Below are 18,137 nucleotides of genomic sequence, written 5' to 3' on the forward strand. Positions count from 1 at the left end.
GATTGAGTCTCTAACATTGTTTGAACAAAATCATGTTTGAGAATAAAAGTGTTTTTCAAAGTAAAATGTTTCTATATATAGTCCTCTGTCAACAGAAGCTGCCGGCAGGATTTATTAGATGATGATATAGTTGATGTAGATGATGCTATAGTTGATGTAAATGGTGATATAGTTGATGTAGATGATGATATAGTTGATGTAAATGGTGATATAGTTAATGTAGATGATGATATAGTTGATGTAAATGATATAGTTGATGTAGATGATGATATCGTTGATGTAGATGATAGAGTTGATGTAGATGGTGATATAGTTGATGTAAATGGTGATATAGTTGATGTAGATGGTGATATAGTTGATGTAGATGGTGATATAGTTGATGTAAATGGTGATATAGTTAATGTAGATGATGATATAGTTGATGTAGATAGTGATATAGTTGATGTAGATGATGATATAGTTGATGTAAATGGTGATATAGTTAATGTAGATGATGATATAGTTGATGTAAATGATATAGTTGATGTAGATGATGATATCGTTGATGTAGATGATAGAGTTGATGTAGATGGTGATATAATTGATTTAAATGGTGATATAGTTGATGTAGATGGTGATATAGTTGATGTAGATGGTGATATAGTTGATGTATTTGATGATATAGTTGATGTAAATGGTGCTATAGTTAATGTAGATGATATAGTTGATGTAGATAGTGATATAGTTGATGTAGATGATGATATAGTTGTGGCTTGTGCAGCCCTTTGAGACACTCGTGGTTTAGGGGGATATAAATAAACATTGATTGATTGAGTCTCTAACATTGTTTGAACCAAATCGTGTTTGAGAATAAAAGTGTTTTTCAAAGTAAAATGTTTCTATATATAGTCCTCTGTCAACAGAAGCTGCCGGCAGGATTTATTAGAAAGTTACTTACATGCATAAGCAATCATTCCCGGCCTGACTATTGCCAAAAGTGTTAAAAGCCACCACAGGCCTTCACCGAGCCCACAGACCCATGCAGCGCTCATCCAACCGCCACCAAAAATATAATACTTACGCCTACTTTCATACATGCTCCTGGACTGGGCCCAGATCTTAAAGGGATCCGGTTTTCTCTGGATGGTCCCGTCGGCCGGGGTGTCCTGGGGCGGAAGGCCCGGCAGGGGCTGCGAGGGCGGCGGCGGCGGTGGGGCGGCGCTCTCGCTGAGCGGAGGTGCCAGGGACGGGTGCAAGGGTGAGTCCGTGTGGGCACTCCGGTGGCTGGAGACGCTGAGCTGTGAGCTGTTCTGACTGTCCTTCCTCGATATTTGCTGTTGGGGGAGACAGAAAGATTGTAACCAGGCCACAGGAAGACGCTGGAATGGAGCACAACAGACAGGTGAGAGACAACAGGAATATCATGTTGGGATATAATTAAGATAATGAAGGATGAAGTGATTCAGAAATTACAATAGGCCGTGCAACTAATCACATCCTCTAAGTTCCAGTTGATATAGTTGATGTAGATGATGATATAGTTGATGTAGATGATGATATAGTTGATGTAGATGATGATATAGTTGATGTAGATGGTGATATAGTTGATGTAGATGATCATATAGTTGATGTAGATGATGATATAGTTGATGTAAATGGTGATATAGTTAATGTAGATGATGATATAGTTGATGTAGATGATGATATAGTTGATGTAGATGTTATAATTGATATAGATGGTGATATAGTTGATGTAGATGATGATATAGTTGATGTAGATGATGATATAGTTGATGTAGATGATGATATAGTTGATGTAGATGATGATATAGTTGATGTAGATGATGATATAGTGGATGTAGATGATGATATAGTGGATGTAGATGATGATATAGTTAATGTAGATGATGATATAGTTGATGTAGATGGTGATATAGTTGATGTAGATGGTGATATAGTTAATGTAGATGATGATATAGTTGATGTAGATGATGATATAGTTGATGTAGATGATGATATAGTGGATGTAGATGATGATATAGTGGATGTAGATGATGATATAGTTGATGTAGATGGTGATATAGTTGATGTAGATGGTGATATAGTTGATGTAAAAGATAATATAGTTGATGATATAGTTGATGTAGATGATATAGTTGATGTAGATGGTGATATAATTGATTTAAATGGTGATATAGTTGATGTAGATGATGATAAAGTTGATGTAGATGATATAGTTGATGTAGATGATGATATAGTTGAGGTAGAAGGTGATATAGTTGAGGTAGAAGATGATATAGTTGATGTAGATGATGATATAGTTGATGTAGATGGTGATATAGTTGATGTCGATGGTGATATAGTTGATGTAGATGATGATATAGTTGATGTAAATGGTGATATAGTTAATGTAGATGATTATTTAGTTGATGTAGATAGTGATATAGTTGATGTAGATGATGATATAGTTTATGTAGATGATATAGTTGATATAGATGGTGATATAGTTGATGTAGATGATGATATAGTTGATGTAGATGATATAGTTGATGTAGATGGTGATATAATTGATTTAAATGGTGATATAGTTAATGTAGATGATGATATAGTTGAGGTAGAAGGTGATATAGTTGAGGTAGATGATGATATAGTTGATGTAGATGATGATATAGTTGATGTAGATGATGATATAGTTGATGTAGATGCTATAGTCGATGTAGAAGATACGGTTGATGTAGATGATGATATAGGTGATGTAGATGATATAGTTGATGTAGATGATATAGTTGATGGAGATGATATAGTTGATGTAGATGATGATACAGTTGATGTAGATGATATAGTTGGTGTAGATGACGATATAGTTGATGTAGATGATGATATAGTTGATGTAGATGATATAGTGAATGTAGATGATGATATAGTTGATGTAGATGATGATGCAGTTAATGGAGATGATGATATAGTTGATGTAGATGTTGATATAGTTGATGCAAATGATCAAGTTGATGTAGATGATATAGTTGATGTAGATGATGATATAGTTGATGTAGATGGTGATATAGTTGATGTAGATGGTGATATAGTTGATGTAGATGGTGATACAGTTTATGTAAATGGTGATATAGTTAATGTAGATGATGATATAGTTGATGTAGATGATGATATAGTTGATGTAGATGATATAGTTGATATAGATGGTGATATAGTTGATGTAGATGATGATATAGTTGATGTAGATGATAGAGTTGATGTAGATGGTGATATAATTGATGTAAATGGTGATATAGTTGAGGTAGAAGGTGATATAGTTGAGGTAGAAGATGATATAGTTGATGTAGATGATGATATAGTTGATGTAGATGGTGATATAGTTGATGTCGATGGTGATATAGTTGATGTAGATGATGATATAGTTGATGTAAATGGTGATATAGTTAATGTAGATGATGATTTAGTTGATGTAGATAGTGATATAGTTGATGTAGATGATGAGATAGTTGATGTAGATGATATAGTTGATATGGATGGTGATATAGTTGATGTAGATGATGATATAGTTGATGTAGATGATATAGTTGATGTAGATGGTGATATAATTGATTTAAATGGTGATATAGTTAATGTAGATGATGATATAGTTGATGTAGATGATGATATAGTTGAGGTAGAAGGTGATATAGTTGAGGTAGAAGATGATATAGTTGATGTAGATGATGATATAGTTGATGTAGATGATGATATAGTTGAGGTAGAAGGTGATATAGTTGAGGTAGAAGATGATATAGTTGATGTAGATGATGATATAGTTGATGTAGATGATGATATAGTTGATGTAGATGCTATAGTTGATGTAGAAGATATAGTTGATGTAGATGATGATATAGGTGATGTAGATGATATAGTTGATGTAGATGATATAGTTGATGGAGATGATGATATAGTTGATGTAGATGATGATACAGTTGATGTAGATGATATAGTTGGTGTAGATGACGATATAGTTGATGTAGATGATGATATAGTTGATGTAGATGATATAGTGAATGTAGATGATGACATAGTTGATGTAGATGATGATAAAGTTAATGGAGATGATGATATAGTTGATGTAGATGTTGATATAGTTGATGTAAATGATCAAGTTGATGTAGATGATGATATAGTTGATGTAGATGATGATATAGTTGATGTAGATGATGATATAGTTGATGTAAATGATGATATAGTTGATGTAGATGGTGATATAGTTGATGTAGATGGTGATATAGTTGATGTAGATGTGATATAGGTGATGTAGATGATGATATAGTTGATGTAGATGATGATATAGTTGATGTAAATGATGATATAGTTTATGTAAATGGTGATATAGTTGATGTAGATGGTGATATAGTTGATGTAGATGGTGATATAGTTGATGTAGATGATGATATAGTTGATGTAGATGATGATATAGTTGATGTAAATGGTGATATAGTTGATGTAGATGATGATATAGTTGATGTAGATGATGATATAGTTGATGTAGATGGTGATATAGTTGATGTAGATGATGATATAGTTGATGTAGATGATGATATAGTTGATGTAGATGCCCATATCGGCTGTTCAGATTTACTTTACAACATAGAAGTGTAGGATACTTCTCTTGTTGCCTTATTTGTATTTGACTTGATTAAATGTATTTATATTATTATTTGGTGCAGCCGGGCCAGAGCAGGAGGGGATAGAAAGAGAGACAAAAAAAAGAAGACAGAGGGGGAAATTGTGGGGACAAGAGGGGGATTAGACAGAGAGACAAAAACAACAACAGCAAACACAACAACAACAACAATAGAGCAACATCAGCAAATAAGACATGTACAAATATGATAGTAAAAGTGATAGCAAAGAATCAGTTAGTTAAATAAATAATAATACAGAAATGACAATGAGCATTATTACACTACAAATGGAGCAACACAAATACCAATAGAAATATCACTATTGATAATGAATAATAACAATAATTACCTCTATTATCAACAATACAGTTGTTCAAATGCAACAATATACATATACGTAATGATAACTAGAGATACAAAAGAAAGCAGAAAAATGGCGGGGAAGAAAGAGAAGCAACCTATATTAACCTTGTAGATTGTTATAGTAACAATAGCTTAAGTTTTGTCAGTGTGCCATGTGTTACCCAGTTTCCCCTAGGGCAACAACGTTATTTATGTTTGACGAAACGTGATTACATGCATATGTACAGTATGTGTATATGTGTGTTTGTACAGTGAATGTCTATGTACATGTATGTGTACATTAGAGATGCGCGGTTTGCGGGCACAATCGCGGAGTCCGCGGATTATCCGCGGATCGGGCGGATGAAATTTAAAAAAATTAGATTTTATCCGCGGGTCGGGTCGGGTCGAGCGGTTGAATTAAAAAAAAATTAGATTTTAAATAGATTCAGGCGGGTGGCAGTTAAACCATCCATCCATCCATCCATTTTCTACCGCTTATTCCCTTTGGGGTCGCGGGGGGCGCTGGAGCCTATCAATCGGGCGGAAGGCGGCGTACACCCTGGACAAGTCGCCACCTCATCGCAGGGCCAACACAGATAGACAGACAACATTCACACTCACTTCCACACACTAGGGCCAATTTAGTGTTGCCAATCAACTTATCCCCAGGTGCATGTCTTTGGAAGTGGGAGGAAGCCGGAGTACCCGGAGGGAACCCACGCAGTCACGGGGAGGACATGCAAACTCCACACAGAAAGATCCCGAGCCCGGGATTGAACCCAAGACTAATTCGGAAATATATATACATAGTTAAATGTTGTTACCCACATACGAAAAACGAGCAGGCACCTGCTGCATATGCCACAACAGAAGAAAAAAATAAGAGATGGACACTTTTACGGAGCGGAGAAGGGACGCCTCGCCGGGGTCCGGGACCGAGGCCCCTTCCCCCGAGAGGGCCCCACCGGGAGCCGTAGCTGAGGCGATCCGCGAGAAGGGCCCGACGCACGTCCAGGGTCACCACCGCGCCCACCGCACCGACACCCCGCCTCGTCCGCCTTCGCCGCGGCCGGCGTCACGCGCAGCAGGTAAGCAGCTTACCTGCCCGCCACCCCCGTGGCCGGGGGCTCGTAACAGGGGTCACTCCGCGCGCTCCGCCCGCGCAGCTTACCTGCCCGCCACCCCTGTTGCCGGGGGCGCGTAACAGGGGTCACTCCGCGCGCAGTGCGCTCACGAACGGGGTGGGGCTCACCCTGGTTGATATAGACAGCAGGACGGTGGCCATGGAAGTCGGAACCCGCTAAGGAGTGTGTAACAACCCACCTGCCGAATCAACTAGCCCTGAAAATGGATGGCGCTGGAGCGTCGGGCCCATACCCGGCCGTCGCCGGCAGCGAGACGCGCTTGGAGGTGCGCTCAGCGCGGCTCCCATATGATTGCGCACTGGTGTGCGTCTGGGTCGTGACAGCGTGGCACGCGAATGTCTGTGCTGCATTGGATCAGTCTCCTTTCTTTAACAGGCAAAAGCTTTATAACCTCACTAATGCCTTGCATCGTCTATATTAGATATATAACAACGGGCGGGTGCGGTTCTGATCAAATGTTACATCGGGTGGATGGCGGATGGTTGACGACTTTCTGATGCAGTTGCGGATGAAATAATTGCCTATCCGCGCATCTCTAGTGTACATGTATGTTTGTACAGTGAATGTATATGTACATGTATGTGTATATCTATGTTTGTACAGTGAATGTTTATGTACAGTTGCTACTGTTGACATGGCTTCTTTGCCGAGGTCTGAAGGACAACACCAGATATAAAGTCGGATTCCAGGAAAGAGAAGGCAGAGGACGATTCCACCCCTGGAAGCAGACACCTCGTTGCATCTTCATACATTGTGATCTATATTGTAGTCGCAGTGTTGAATGCTTCTAGGGACAGATAGCGCTCAGACAAATTGTATTAGGATTGTATCCAATAGGGAATAAATACTTCTGATTTTAAGTTTATGCACCGTGTCCTCTTTAAATATCTTCTGGCTTTGGATTAAACGAATACGTCGACAGCAACAACAGAGAAGGCAAGGCAAGGTTCGGTGGAGAAGCCGGCAATCAAAATGCTGGCAGAAAGAAACTCCAGAATGTCTGTCAAACGCCAAACAATGTTGAGCTGGTAGCACAAAGAATAGTCTTTTATTCAGGGATTTTTTTTTCCCCTCTGAAAGGTGAGGAGAAAATTATTTCTTCTTATTAAAATCATTCAGCTGTGGGTAAAAAAAAAATTAAAAAAAATGGCGTAAGGTCTGTTTAACTGAGGAAAATGCAATAAGTGTGTTTTTCTCGGCCGCTTTTGGAGAAATAATCACACTTGTGGGGCTTAAAACCAAGTTAGGATTTTACCGGCGGGGTGCGGAAATGTAAAACTCGCCTTTAAATCGCCACCGGCCTCTCAATAACACGGTCACTTAAGCACCTGCTGGAGGATTTGAAGAGAGTCGTAGCCTGAGATTGGTTAAAAAATGAGCAGTGCATCCCTCACTTTTGTTGTTGTTTATATCAAAGAATGAGGTGTCAAAGTCATTTTAGCTGAGGGGCCGCATGGAGGAACATCTGTGCACACGCGGGCCGGACTATTCAAATCATGGCATTAAAACAATCAGCCTCAGCCTTTCCGGTAAGGTCTATTCAGGTGTACTGGAGAGGAGGCTACGCCGGATAGTCCAACCTCGGATTCAGGAGGAACAGTGTGGTTTTCGTCCTGGTCGTGGAACTGTGGACCAGCTCTATACTCTCGGCAGGGTCCTTGAGGGTGCATGGGAGTTTGCTCAACCAGTCTACATGTGCTTTGTGGACTTGGAGAAGGCATTCAAAGTCCTGTGGGGAGTGCTCAGAGAGTATGGGGTAACGGACTGTCTGATTGTGGCGGTCCGCTCCCTGTATGATCAGTGTCAGAGCTTGGTCCGCATTGTCGGCAGTAAGTCGGACCCGATTCCAGTGAGGGTTGGACTCCGCCAAAGCTGCCCTTTGTCACCCATTCTGTTCATAACTTTTATGGACAGAATTTCTAGGAGCAGTCAAGGCGTTGAGGGGATGTGGTTTGGTGGCTGCAGGATTAGATCTCTGCTTTTTGCAGATGATGTGGTCCTGATGGCTTCATCTGGCCAGGATCTTCAGCTCTCACTGGATCGGTTCGCAGCCGAGTGTGAAGCGACTGGGATGAGAATCAGCACCTCCGAGTCCGAGTCCATGGTTCTCGCCCGAAAAAGGGTGGAGTGCCATCTTCGGGTTGGGGAGGAGACCCTGCCCCAAGTGGAGGAGTTCAAGTACCTTGGAGTTTTGTTCACGAGTGAGGGAAGAATGGATCGTGAGATCGACAGGCGGATCGGTGCGGCGTCTTCAGTAATGCGGACGCTGTATCGATCCGTTGTGGTGAAGAAGGAGCTGAGCCGGAAGGCAAAGCTCTCAATTTACCGGTCGATCTACGTTCCCATCCTCACCTATGGTTATGTGCTTTGGGTTATGACCGAAAGGACAAGATCACGGGTACAAGTGGCCGAAATGAGTTTCCTCCGCCGGGTGGCGGGTCTCTCCCTTAGAGATAGGGTGAGAAGCTCTGTCATCCGGGAGGAGCTCAAAGTAAAGCCGCTGCTCCTCCACATGGAGAGGAGCCAGATGAGGCGGTTCGGGCATCTGGTCAGGATGCCACCCGAACGCCTCCCTAAGGAGGTGTTTTGGGCACGTCCGACCGGTAGGAGGCCACGGGGAAGACCCAGGACACGTTGGGAAGACTATGTCTCCCGGCTGGCTTGGGAACGCCTCGGGATCCCCCGGGAGGAGCTGGACCAAGTGGCTGGGGAGAGGGAAGTCTGGGCTTCCCGACCTCGGATAAGTGGAAGAATATGGATGGATGGATGGCATTCAAACAAAAAAATAAAGACAACTTCAGATTGTTTTCTTTGTCTTACTTTGGCCAAAAATAGAACAAAAGACATTCTGAAAATATTACAATAAAAATATAGTAATATTTATGCGATGCGTCCTCAATTTGACGCTCAGCTCTCAGGTCGCGTTCATCCGACCAGAACGTAATCAAAAAGCAATAAGCGTCATAAGTAGACAGTTACAAAATAAATAATTGACAATGGAGCAGAAAACAAGTGAAAATAAAATGTTTTAGGAACTGAAAGTTTTACCTGTCTCCTGTCTCCGACTGCTCGGAGACAGGAGACATTGAAGCAATATACTTTGTAAAACTGCCAGAGCCAAAATACTTGTGCTCTTCCTTCTTAATCTTCTACGTGCAATAATTCGGTTCAGAAAATGTTGACTTTGATTGAACAAAATCCTTGAAATTGCCACGAATGCGCCAGTACTGAGACCGACGAGAGGTCATGTTCGCATGCGGGTCAGACTGCATTCACATTAGAAATCTTTTTTTTTTTTTTTTTTTTTTATGTGAACGGCCACTAAAAAGCTCGGATTTGACAAAAACATCTAAATTGGACATCCAACACTGCAATGTGAACGTAGCCTTAGACCAGGGGTGTCAAACTCATTTTAGCTCAATCTGTGCACACGCGAGCTGGACTATTAAAACCATGGCATTAAAACTAAAAAAATAAAGACAACTTCAGATTGTTTTCTTTGTCTTACTTTGGCCAAAAATAAAATAAACACTTTCTGAAAATATTTCAATAAAAATATTTTAAAAAACACCGATAGCGGTAAAGTTTAGATCCATGAAGGAAAGAAGAATGTTTATAACTGAATACATGTATATATGCATAAAAATGTGTTTTCTTTTGTATTATTTTTTTAAATGAATTAAGTAACATTTAAGGCAGAATTTTTCCAGAACACAATATAGAATGTGAAATATAACAGGATAATGCATACATTTATCATTTGTTTTCAAAACGCTTACAAAAACGTGGGACCCAAAAAATGTTATTGTGGGACCCCATTTTTATGACTTGGGACCCCATTCTGAAAATTCCTAGCGCCAACACTGATTGGTGAGTGCAAAACAGCAGCAGGCCTGCGGCTGTTTTGTATATAACTATATCATCATTTATATCATATATATATAACTATATCATCATCTACATCAACTATATCATCATCTACATTGACTATATCATCATCTACATCAACTATATCATCATCTACATTGACTATATCATCATCTACATCAACTATATCATCATCTACATTGACTATATCATCATCTACATCAACTATATCATCATCTACATCAACAATATCATCATCTACATCAACTATGTCATTATCTACATCAACTATATCATCATCTACACCAACTATATCATCATCTACATCAACTATATCGCCATCTACATCAACTATATCGCCATCTACATCAACTATGTCGTCATCTACATCAACTATATAATCTACATCCACTATATCATCACCCACATCAACTATGTCATCATCTACATCCACTATAGCATCACCTACATCAACTATATCATCATCTACATCAACTATATCATCATCTACATCCACTATATCATCATCTACATCAACTATATCATCATCTACATCAACTATATCATCATCTATATCCACTATATCATCATCTACATCCACTATATCATTACCGACATCAACTTTATCATCACCTACATTAACTATATTGTCATCTACATCAACTATATCATCGCCTACATCTACTATATCATCATCTACATCAACCATATCATCATCTACATCAACTATATCATCATCTACATCAACTATATCATCTGCATCAACTATATCCATCTACATCAACTATGTCATCATCTACATCAACTATATCATCATCTACACCAACTATATCATCATCTACATCAACTATAGCGCCATCTACATCAACTATATCATCATCTACACCAACTATATCATCATCTACATCAACTATATCGCCATCTACATCAACTATATCACCATCTACATCAACTATGTCGTCATCTACATCAACTATATCATCTACATCCACTATATCGTCACCCACATCAACTATGTCATCATCTACATCCACTATATCATCACCTACATCAACTATATCATCATCTACATCAACTATATCATCATCTACATCAAGTATATCATCACCTACATCAAGTATATCATCACCTACATCAACTATATTATCAACTACATCATCATCTACATCAACTATATCATCACCTACATCAACTATATCATCATCTACAACTACTATATCATCATCTACATCAACTATATCATCAACTACATCAACTATATCATCACCTACATCAACTATATCATCACCTACATCAACTATATCATCAAATACATCAACTATATCATCTACATCAACTATATCATCACCTACATCAACTATATCATCACCTACATCAACTATATCATCATCTACGTCAACATATCATCAACTACATCAACTATATCATCATCTACATCAACTATATCATCACCTACATCAACTATATCATCATCTACATCAACTATATCATCTACATCAACTATATCATCATCTACATCAACTATATCACCATCTACATCAACTATATCATCATCTACATCAAATATATCATCACCTACATCAACTATATCATCATCTACATCAACTATATCATCACCTACATCAACTATATCATCAACTACATCAACTATATCATCACCTACATCAACTATGTCATCATCTACATCCACTATATCATCACCTACATCAACTATATCATCATCTACATCAACTATATCATCATCTACATCAACTATATCATCACCTACATCAACTATATCATCACCTACATCAACTATATCATCATCTACATCAACTATATCATCATCTACATCAACTATATCATCATCTACATCAACTAAATAATCACCTACATCAACTATATCATCATCTACATCAACTATATCATCATCTACATCAACTATATCATCTACACCAACTATATCACCATCTACATCAACTATATCATCATCTACATCCACTATATCATCACCTACATCAACTATATCATCATCTACATCAACTATGTCATCACCTACATCAACTATATCATCAACTACATCAACTATATCATCATCTACATCCACTATATCATCATCTACATCCACTATATCATTACCTACATCAACTATATCATCATCTACATCAACTATATCATCATCTACATCAACTATATCATCATCTACATCCACTATATCATCATCTACATCCACTATATCATCATCTACATCCACTATATCATTACCTACATCAACTTTATCATCACATACATCAACTATATTGTCATCTACATCAACTATATCATCACCTACATCTACTATATCATCATCTACATCAACTATATCATCATCTACATCCACTATATCATCACCCACATCAACTATGTCATCATCTACATCCACTATATCATCACCTACATCAACTATATCATCATCTACATCAACTATATCATCACCTACATCAATTATATCATCATCTACATCATCATCTACATCAACTATATCATCATCTACATCAACAATATCATCATCTACATCAACTATATCATCATCTACATCAACTATATCATCATCTACATCAACTATATCATCACCTACATCAACTATATCATCATCTACATCTACTATATCATCATCTACATCAACTATATCATCATCTACATCCACTATATCATCACCCACATCAACTATGTCATCATCTACATCCACTATATCATCACCTACATCAACTATATCATCATCTACATCAACTATATCATCACCTACATCAATTATATCATCATCTACATCATCATCTACATCAACTATATCATCATCTACATCAACAATATCATCATCTACATCAACTATATCATCATCTACATCAACTATATCATCATCTACATCAACTATATAATCACCTACATCAACTATATCATCATCTACATCAACTATATCATCATCTACATCTACTATATCATCATCTACATCAACTATATCATCATCTACATCCACTATATCATCACCCACATCAACTATGTCATCATCTACATCCACTATATCATCACCTACATCAACTATATCATCATCTACATCAACTATATCATCACCTACATCAATTATATCATCATCTACATCATCATCTACATCAACTATATCATCATCTACATCAACAATATCATCATCTACATCAACTATATCATCATCTACATCAACTATATCATCATCTACATCAACTATATAATCACCTACATCAACTATATCATCATCTACATCAACTATATCATCATCTACATCAACTATATCATCATCTATATCCACTATATCATCATCTACATCCACTATATCATTACCGACATCAACTTTATCATCACCTACATTAACTATATTGTCATCTACATCAACTATATCATCGCCTACATCTACTATATCATCATCTACATCAACCATATCATCATCTACATCAACTATATCATCATCTACATCAACTATATCATCTGCATCAACTATATCCATCTACACCAACTATATCACCATCTACATCAACTATATCATCATCTACATCCACTATATCATCACCTACATCAACTATATCATTATCTACATCAACTATGTCATCATCTACATCAACTATATCATCATCTACACCAACTATATCATCATCTACATCAACTATATCGCCATCTACATCAACTATATCATCATCTACACCAACTATATCATCATCTACATCAACTATATCGCCATCTACATCAACTATATCACCATCTACATCAACTATGTCGTCATCTACATCAACTATATCATCTACATCCACTATATCGTCACCCACATCAACTATGTCATCATCTACATCCACTATATCATCACCTACATCAACTATATCATCATCTACATCAACTATATCATCATCTACATCAAGTATATCATCACCTACATCAAGTATATCATCACCTACATCAACTATATTATCAACTACATCATCATCTACATCAACTATATCATCACCTACATCAACTATATCATCATCTACAACTACTATATCATCATCTACATCAACTATATCATCAACTACATCAACTATATCATCACCTACATCAACTATATCATCACCTACATCAACTATATCATCAAATACATCAACTATATCATCTACATCAACTATATCATCACCTACATCAACTATATCATCACCTACATCAACTATATCATCATCTACGTCAACATATCATCAACTACATCAACTATATCATCATCTACATCAACTATATCATCACCTACATCAACTATATCATCATCTACATCAACTATATCATCTACATCAACTATATCATCATCTACATCAACTATATCACCATCTACATCAACTATATCATCATCTACATCAAATATATCATCACCTACATCAACTATATCATCATCTACATCAACTATATCATCACCTACATCAACTATATCATCAACTACATCAACTATATCATCACCTACATCAACTATGTCATCATCTACATCCACTATATCATCACCTACATCAACTATATCATCATCTACATCAACTATATCATCATCTACATCAACTATATCATCACCTACATCAACTATATCATCACCTACATCAACTATATCATCATCTACATCAACTATATCATCATCTACATCAACTATATCATCATCTACATCAACTAAATAATCACCTACATCAACTATATCATCATCTACATCAACTATATCATCATCTACATCAACTATATCATCTACACCAACTATATCACCATCTACATCAACTATATCATCATCTACATCCACTATATCATCACCTACATCAACTATATCATCATCTACATCAACTATGTCATCACCTACATCATCAACTACATCAACTATATCATCATCTACATCCACTATATCATCATCTACATCCACTATATCATTACCTACATCAACTATATCATCATCTACATCAACTATATCATCATCTACATCAACTATATCATCATCTACATCCACTATATCATCTACATCCACTATATCATCATCTACATCCACTATATCATTACCTACATCAACTTTATCATCACATACATCAACTATATTGTCATCTACATCAACTATATCATCACCTACATCTACTATATCATCATCTACATCAACTATATCATCATCTACATCCACTATATCATCACCCACATCAACTATGTCATCATCTACATCCACTATATCATCACCTACATCAACTATATCATCATCTACATCAACTATATCATCACCTACATCAATTATATCATCATCTACATCATCATCTACATCAACTATATCATCATCTACATCAACAATATCATCATCTACATCAACTATATCATCATCTACATCAACTATATCATCATCTACATCAACTATATCATCACCTACATCAACTATATCATCATCTACATCTACTATATCATCATCTACATCAACTATATCATCATCTACATCCACTATATCATCACCCACATCAACTATGTCATCATCTACATCCACTATATCATCACCTACATCAACTATATCATCATCTACATCAACTATATCATCACCTACATCAATTATATCATCATCTACATCATCATCTACATCAACTATATCATCATCTACATCAACAATATCATCATCTACATCAACTATATCATCATCTACATCAACTATATCATCATCTACATCAACTATATAATCACCTACATCAACTATATCATCATCTACATCAACTATATCATCATCTACATCTACTATATCATCATCTACATCAACTATATCATCATCTACATCCACTATATCATCACCCACATCAACTATGTCATCATCTACATCCACTATATCATCACCTACATCAACTATATCATCATCTACATCAACTATATCATCACCTACATCAATTATATCATCATCTACATCATCATCTACATCAACTATATCATCATCTACATCAACAATATCATCATCTACATCAACTATATCATCATCTACATCAACTATATCATCATCTACATCAACTATATAATCACCTACATCAACTATATCATCATCTACATCAACTATATCATCATCTACATCAACTATATCATCATCTACATCAACTATATCATCACCTACATCAACTATATCATCATCTACATCAACTATATGATTTGCCTAAGAAGCCTGTGGCCTGCATCTAATACTAATAAAAAACATCTTCCCGGGGGCCAAAGATCATTCCTTTGCGGGCCTTGACTTTGACACGGGGTATTAAACTGTCACATTACCAACTGACGTACTTCAGCAAGAAACTTTGGAGCGCAAACAGCAAAAGACATGGCGTGACATTTTCTGACAATGATAGCAAGCGACAGCAATTGCGTCTCACTTAGTGTGACCTCCCAGTGCTTTGAATGGAAAAGGGAGAAAAAGACGGGGATGTGATGGAGGCAGCCAGCCCCTGTGCTCTACATATCAAGGAGACTAATCAGTCACATCTTCACAATCACTACTTTCAGTAAATTCATGCTTACATGCATTCTCATTTAGGACACTAAAGAATGATGCTGGAAACTGCAAAGTTTTCCTTTTTCCTCACCCTAACTCAGGGGTCTGTCTTTGGAACAAAATGTCAACAAATAATGGATAACTCATTCATTTTATTTTATTTAGTTAGTTTATTTCAATGCAACACTTGTTATTTTGGAGAGTTTGCTGATCTTGGAATATGAAAATAAAACGTCTTTTAATGTTTTGTCGTTCGAAATGTACAAAACCCTAAACCAGCGAAGTTGCCACGTTGTTTAAGTGGTAAATAAAAACAGAATACAATGATTTGCTAATCTTTTTCAACTTATATTCAATTGAATAGACTGCAAAGACAAGATATTTCATGTTCACACTTTTTTTTTGCAAATAATTATTAACTTAGAATTTAATGGCAGCAACACATTGCAAAAAAGTTGTCACAGGGGCATTTTTACCACTGTGTTACATGGCCTTTCCTTTTAACAACACTCAGTAAACGTTTGGGAACTGAGGAGACATTTTTTGAAGCTTTTCAGGTGGAATTCTTTCCCATTCTTGCTTGATGTACAGCTTAAGTTGTTCAACAGTCCAGGGGTCTCCGTTGTGGTATTTTAGGCTTCAGAATGCGCCACACATTTTCAATGAGAGACAGGTCTGGACTACTAAAATAAGCAGGGGCGTCCATGATAACGTTGCTTGGATGGCAACATATGTTGCTCCAAAACCTGTATGTACCTTTCAGCATTAATGGTGCCTTCACAGATGTGTAAGTTACCCATGTCTTGGGCATTAGTACACCCCCATACCATCACACATGCTGGCTTTGACACTTTGCGCCTATAACAATCCGGATGGTTCTTTTCCTCTTTGGTCCGGAGGACACGACGTCCACAGTTTCCGAAAACAATTTGAAATGTGGACTCGTCAGACCGCAGAACACTTTTCCACGTTGCATCAGTCCATCTTAGATGAGCTCGGGGCCCAGCGAAGACGGCGGCGTTTCTGGGTGTTGTTGATAAATGGCTTTGGCTTTGCATAGTAGAGTTTTAACTTGCACTTACAGATGTAGCGACAAACTGTAGTTGCTGACAGGTGTTCCTGAGCCCATGTGGTGATATCCTTTAAACACTTATGTCGCTTTTTGATGCAGGGAGGGATCGAAGGTCACAGGCATTCAATGTTGGTTTTCAGCCTTGCTGCTTACGTGCAGTGATTTCTCCAGATTATTTGAACGTTTTGATGATATTACGGACCGTAGATGGGGAAATCTCTAAATTCCTTGCAATAGCTGGTTGAAAAATGTTGTTCTTAACCAGATTTCTCACACATTTGTTCACAAAGTTGTGACCCTCGCCCCGTCCTTGTTTGTGAATGACTGAGCATTTCATGGAAGCGGCTTTTATACCCAATCATGGCACCCACCTGTTCCCAATTAGCCTGTTCACCTGTGGGATGTTCCGAATAAGTGTTTGATGAGCATCCCTCAACTTTCTCAGTCTTTTTTGCCACTTGTGCCAGATTTTTTTAAACATGTTGCAGGCATCAAATTCCAAATGAGCTAATATTTGCAAAAAATAACAACGTTTTCCAGTTAGAACGTTAAATATCTTGTCTTTGCAGTCTATTCAATTGAATATA

General features: G+C 37.2%; 1 protein-coding gene across 6 annotated transcripts in view; it reads right to left on the bottom strand.

The window, feature by feature from the left end:
- magi1b (membrane associated guanylate kinase, WW and PDZ domain containing 1b) overlaps window positions 1-18,137 on the bottom strand; it is a 497,598-nt gene that overhangs the window by 79,909 nt on the left and 399,552 nt on the right. For 5 of the 6 annotated variants that reach the window (XM_061932501.1, XM_061932499.1, XM_061932502.2 and 2 more), the window contains one exon: window positions 1,061-1,313. In XM_061932501.1, coding sequence (XP_061788485.1) covers window positions 1,061-1,313 — 253 coding nt within the window. The remainder of the gene's footprint in view (window positions 1-1,060; window positions 1,314-18,137) is intronic. The other variant, XM_061932500.1, reaches the window with a different exon arrangement.

Source organism: Nerophis lumbriciformis, linkage group LG38 (genome assembly GCF_033978685.3).
Source record: "Nerophis lumbriciformis linkage group LG38, RoL_Nlum_v2.1, whole genome shotgun sequence".
NCBI lineage: Eukaryota > Metazoa > Chordata > Actinopteri > Syngnathiformes > Syngnathidae > Nerophis > Nerophis lumbriciformis.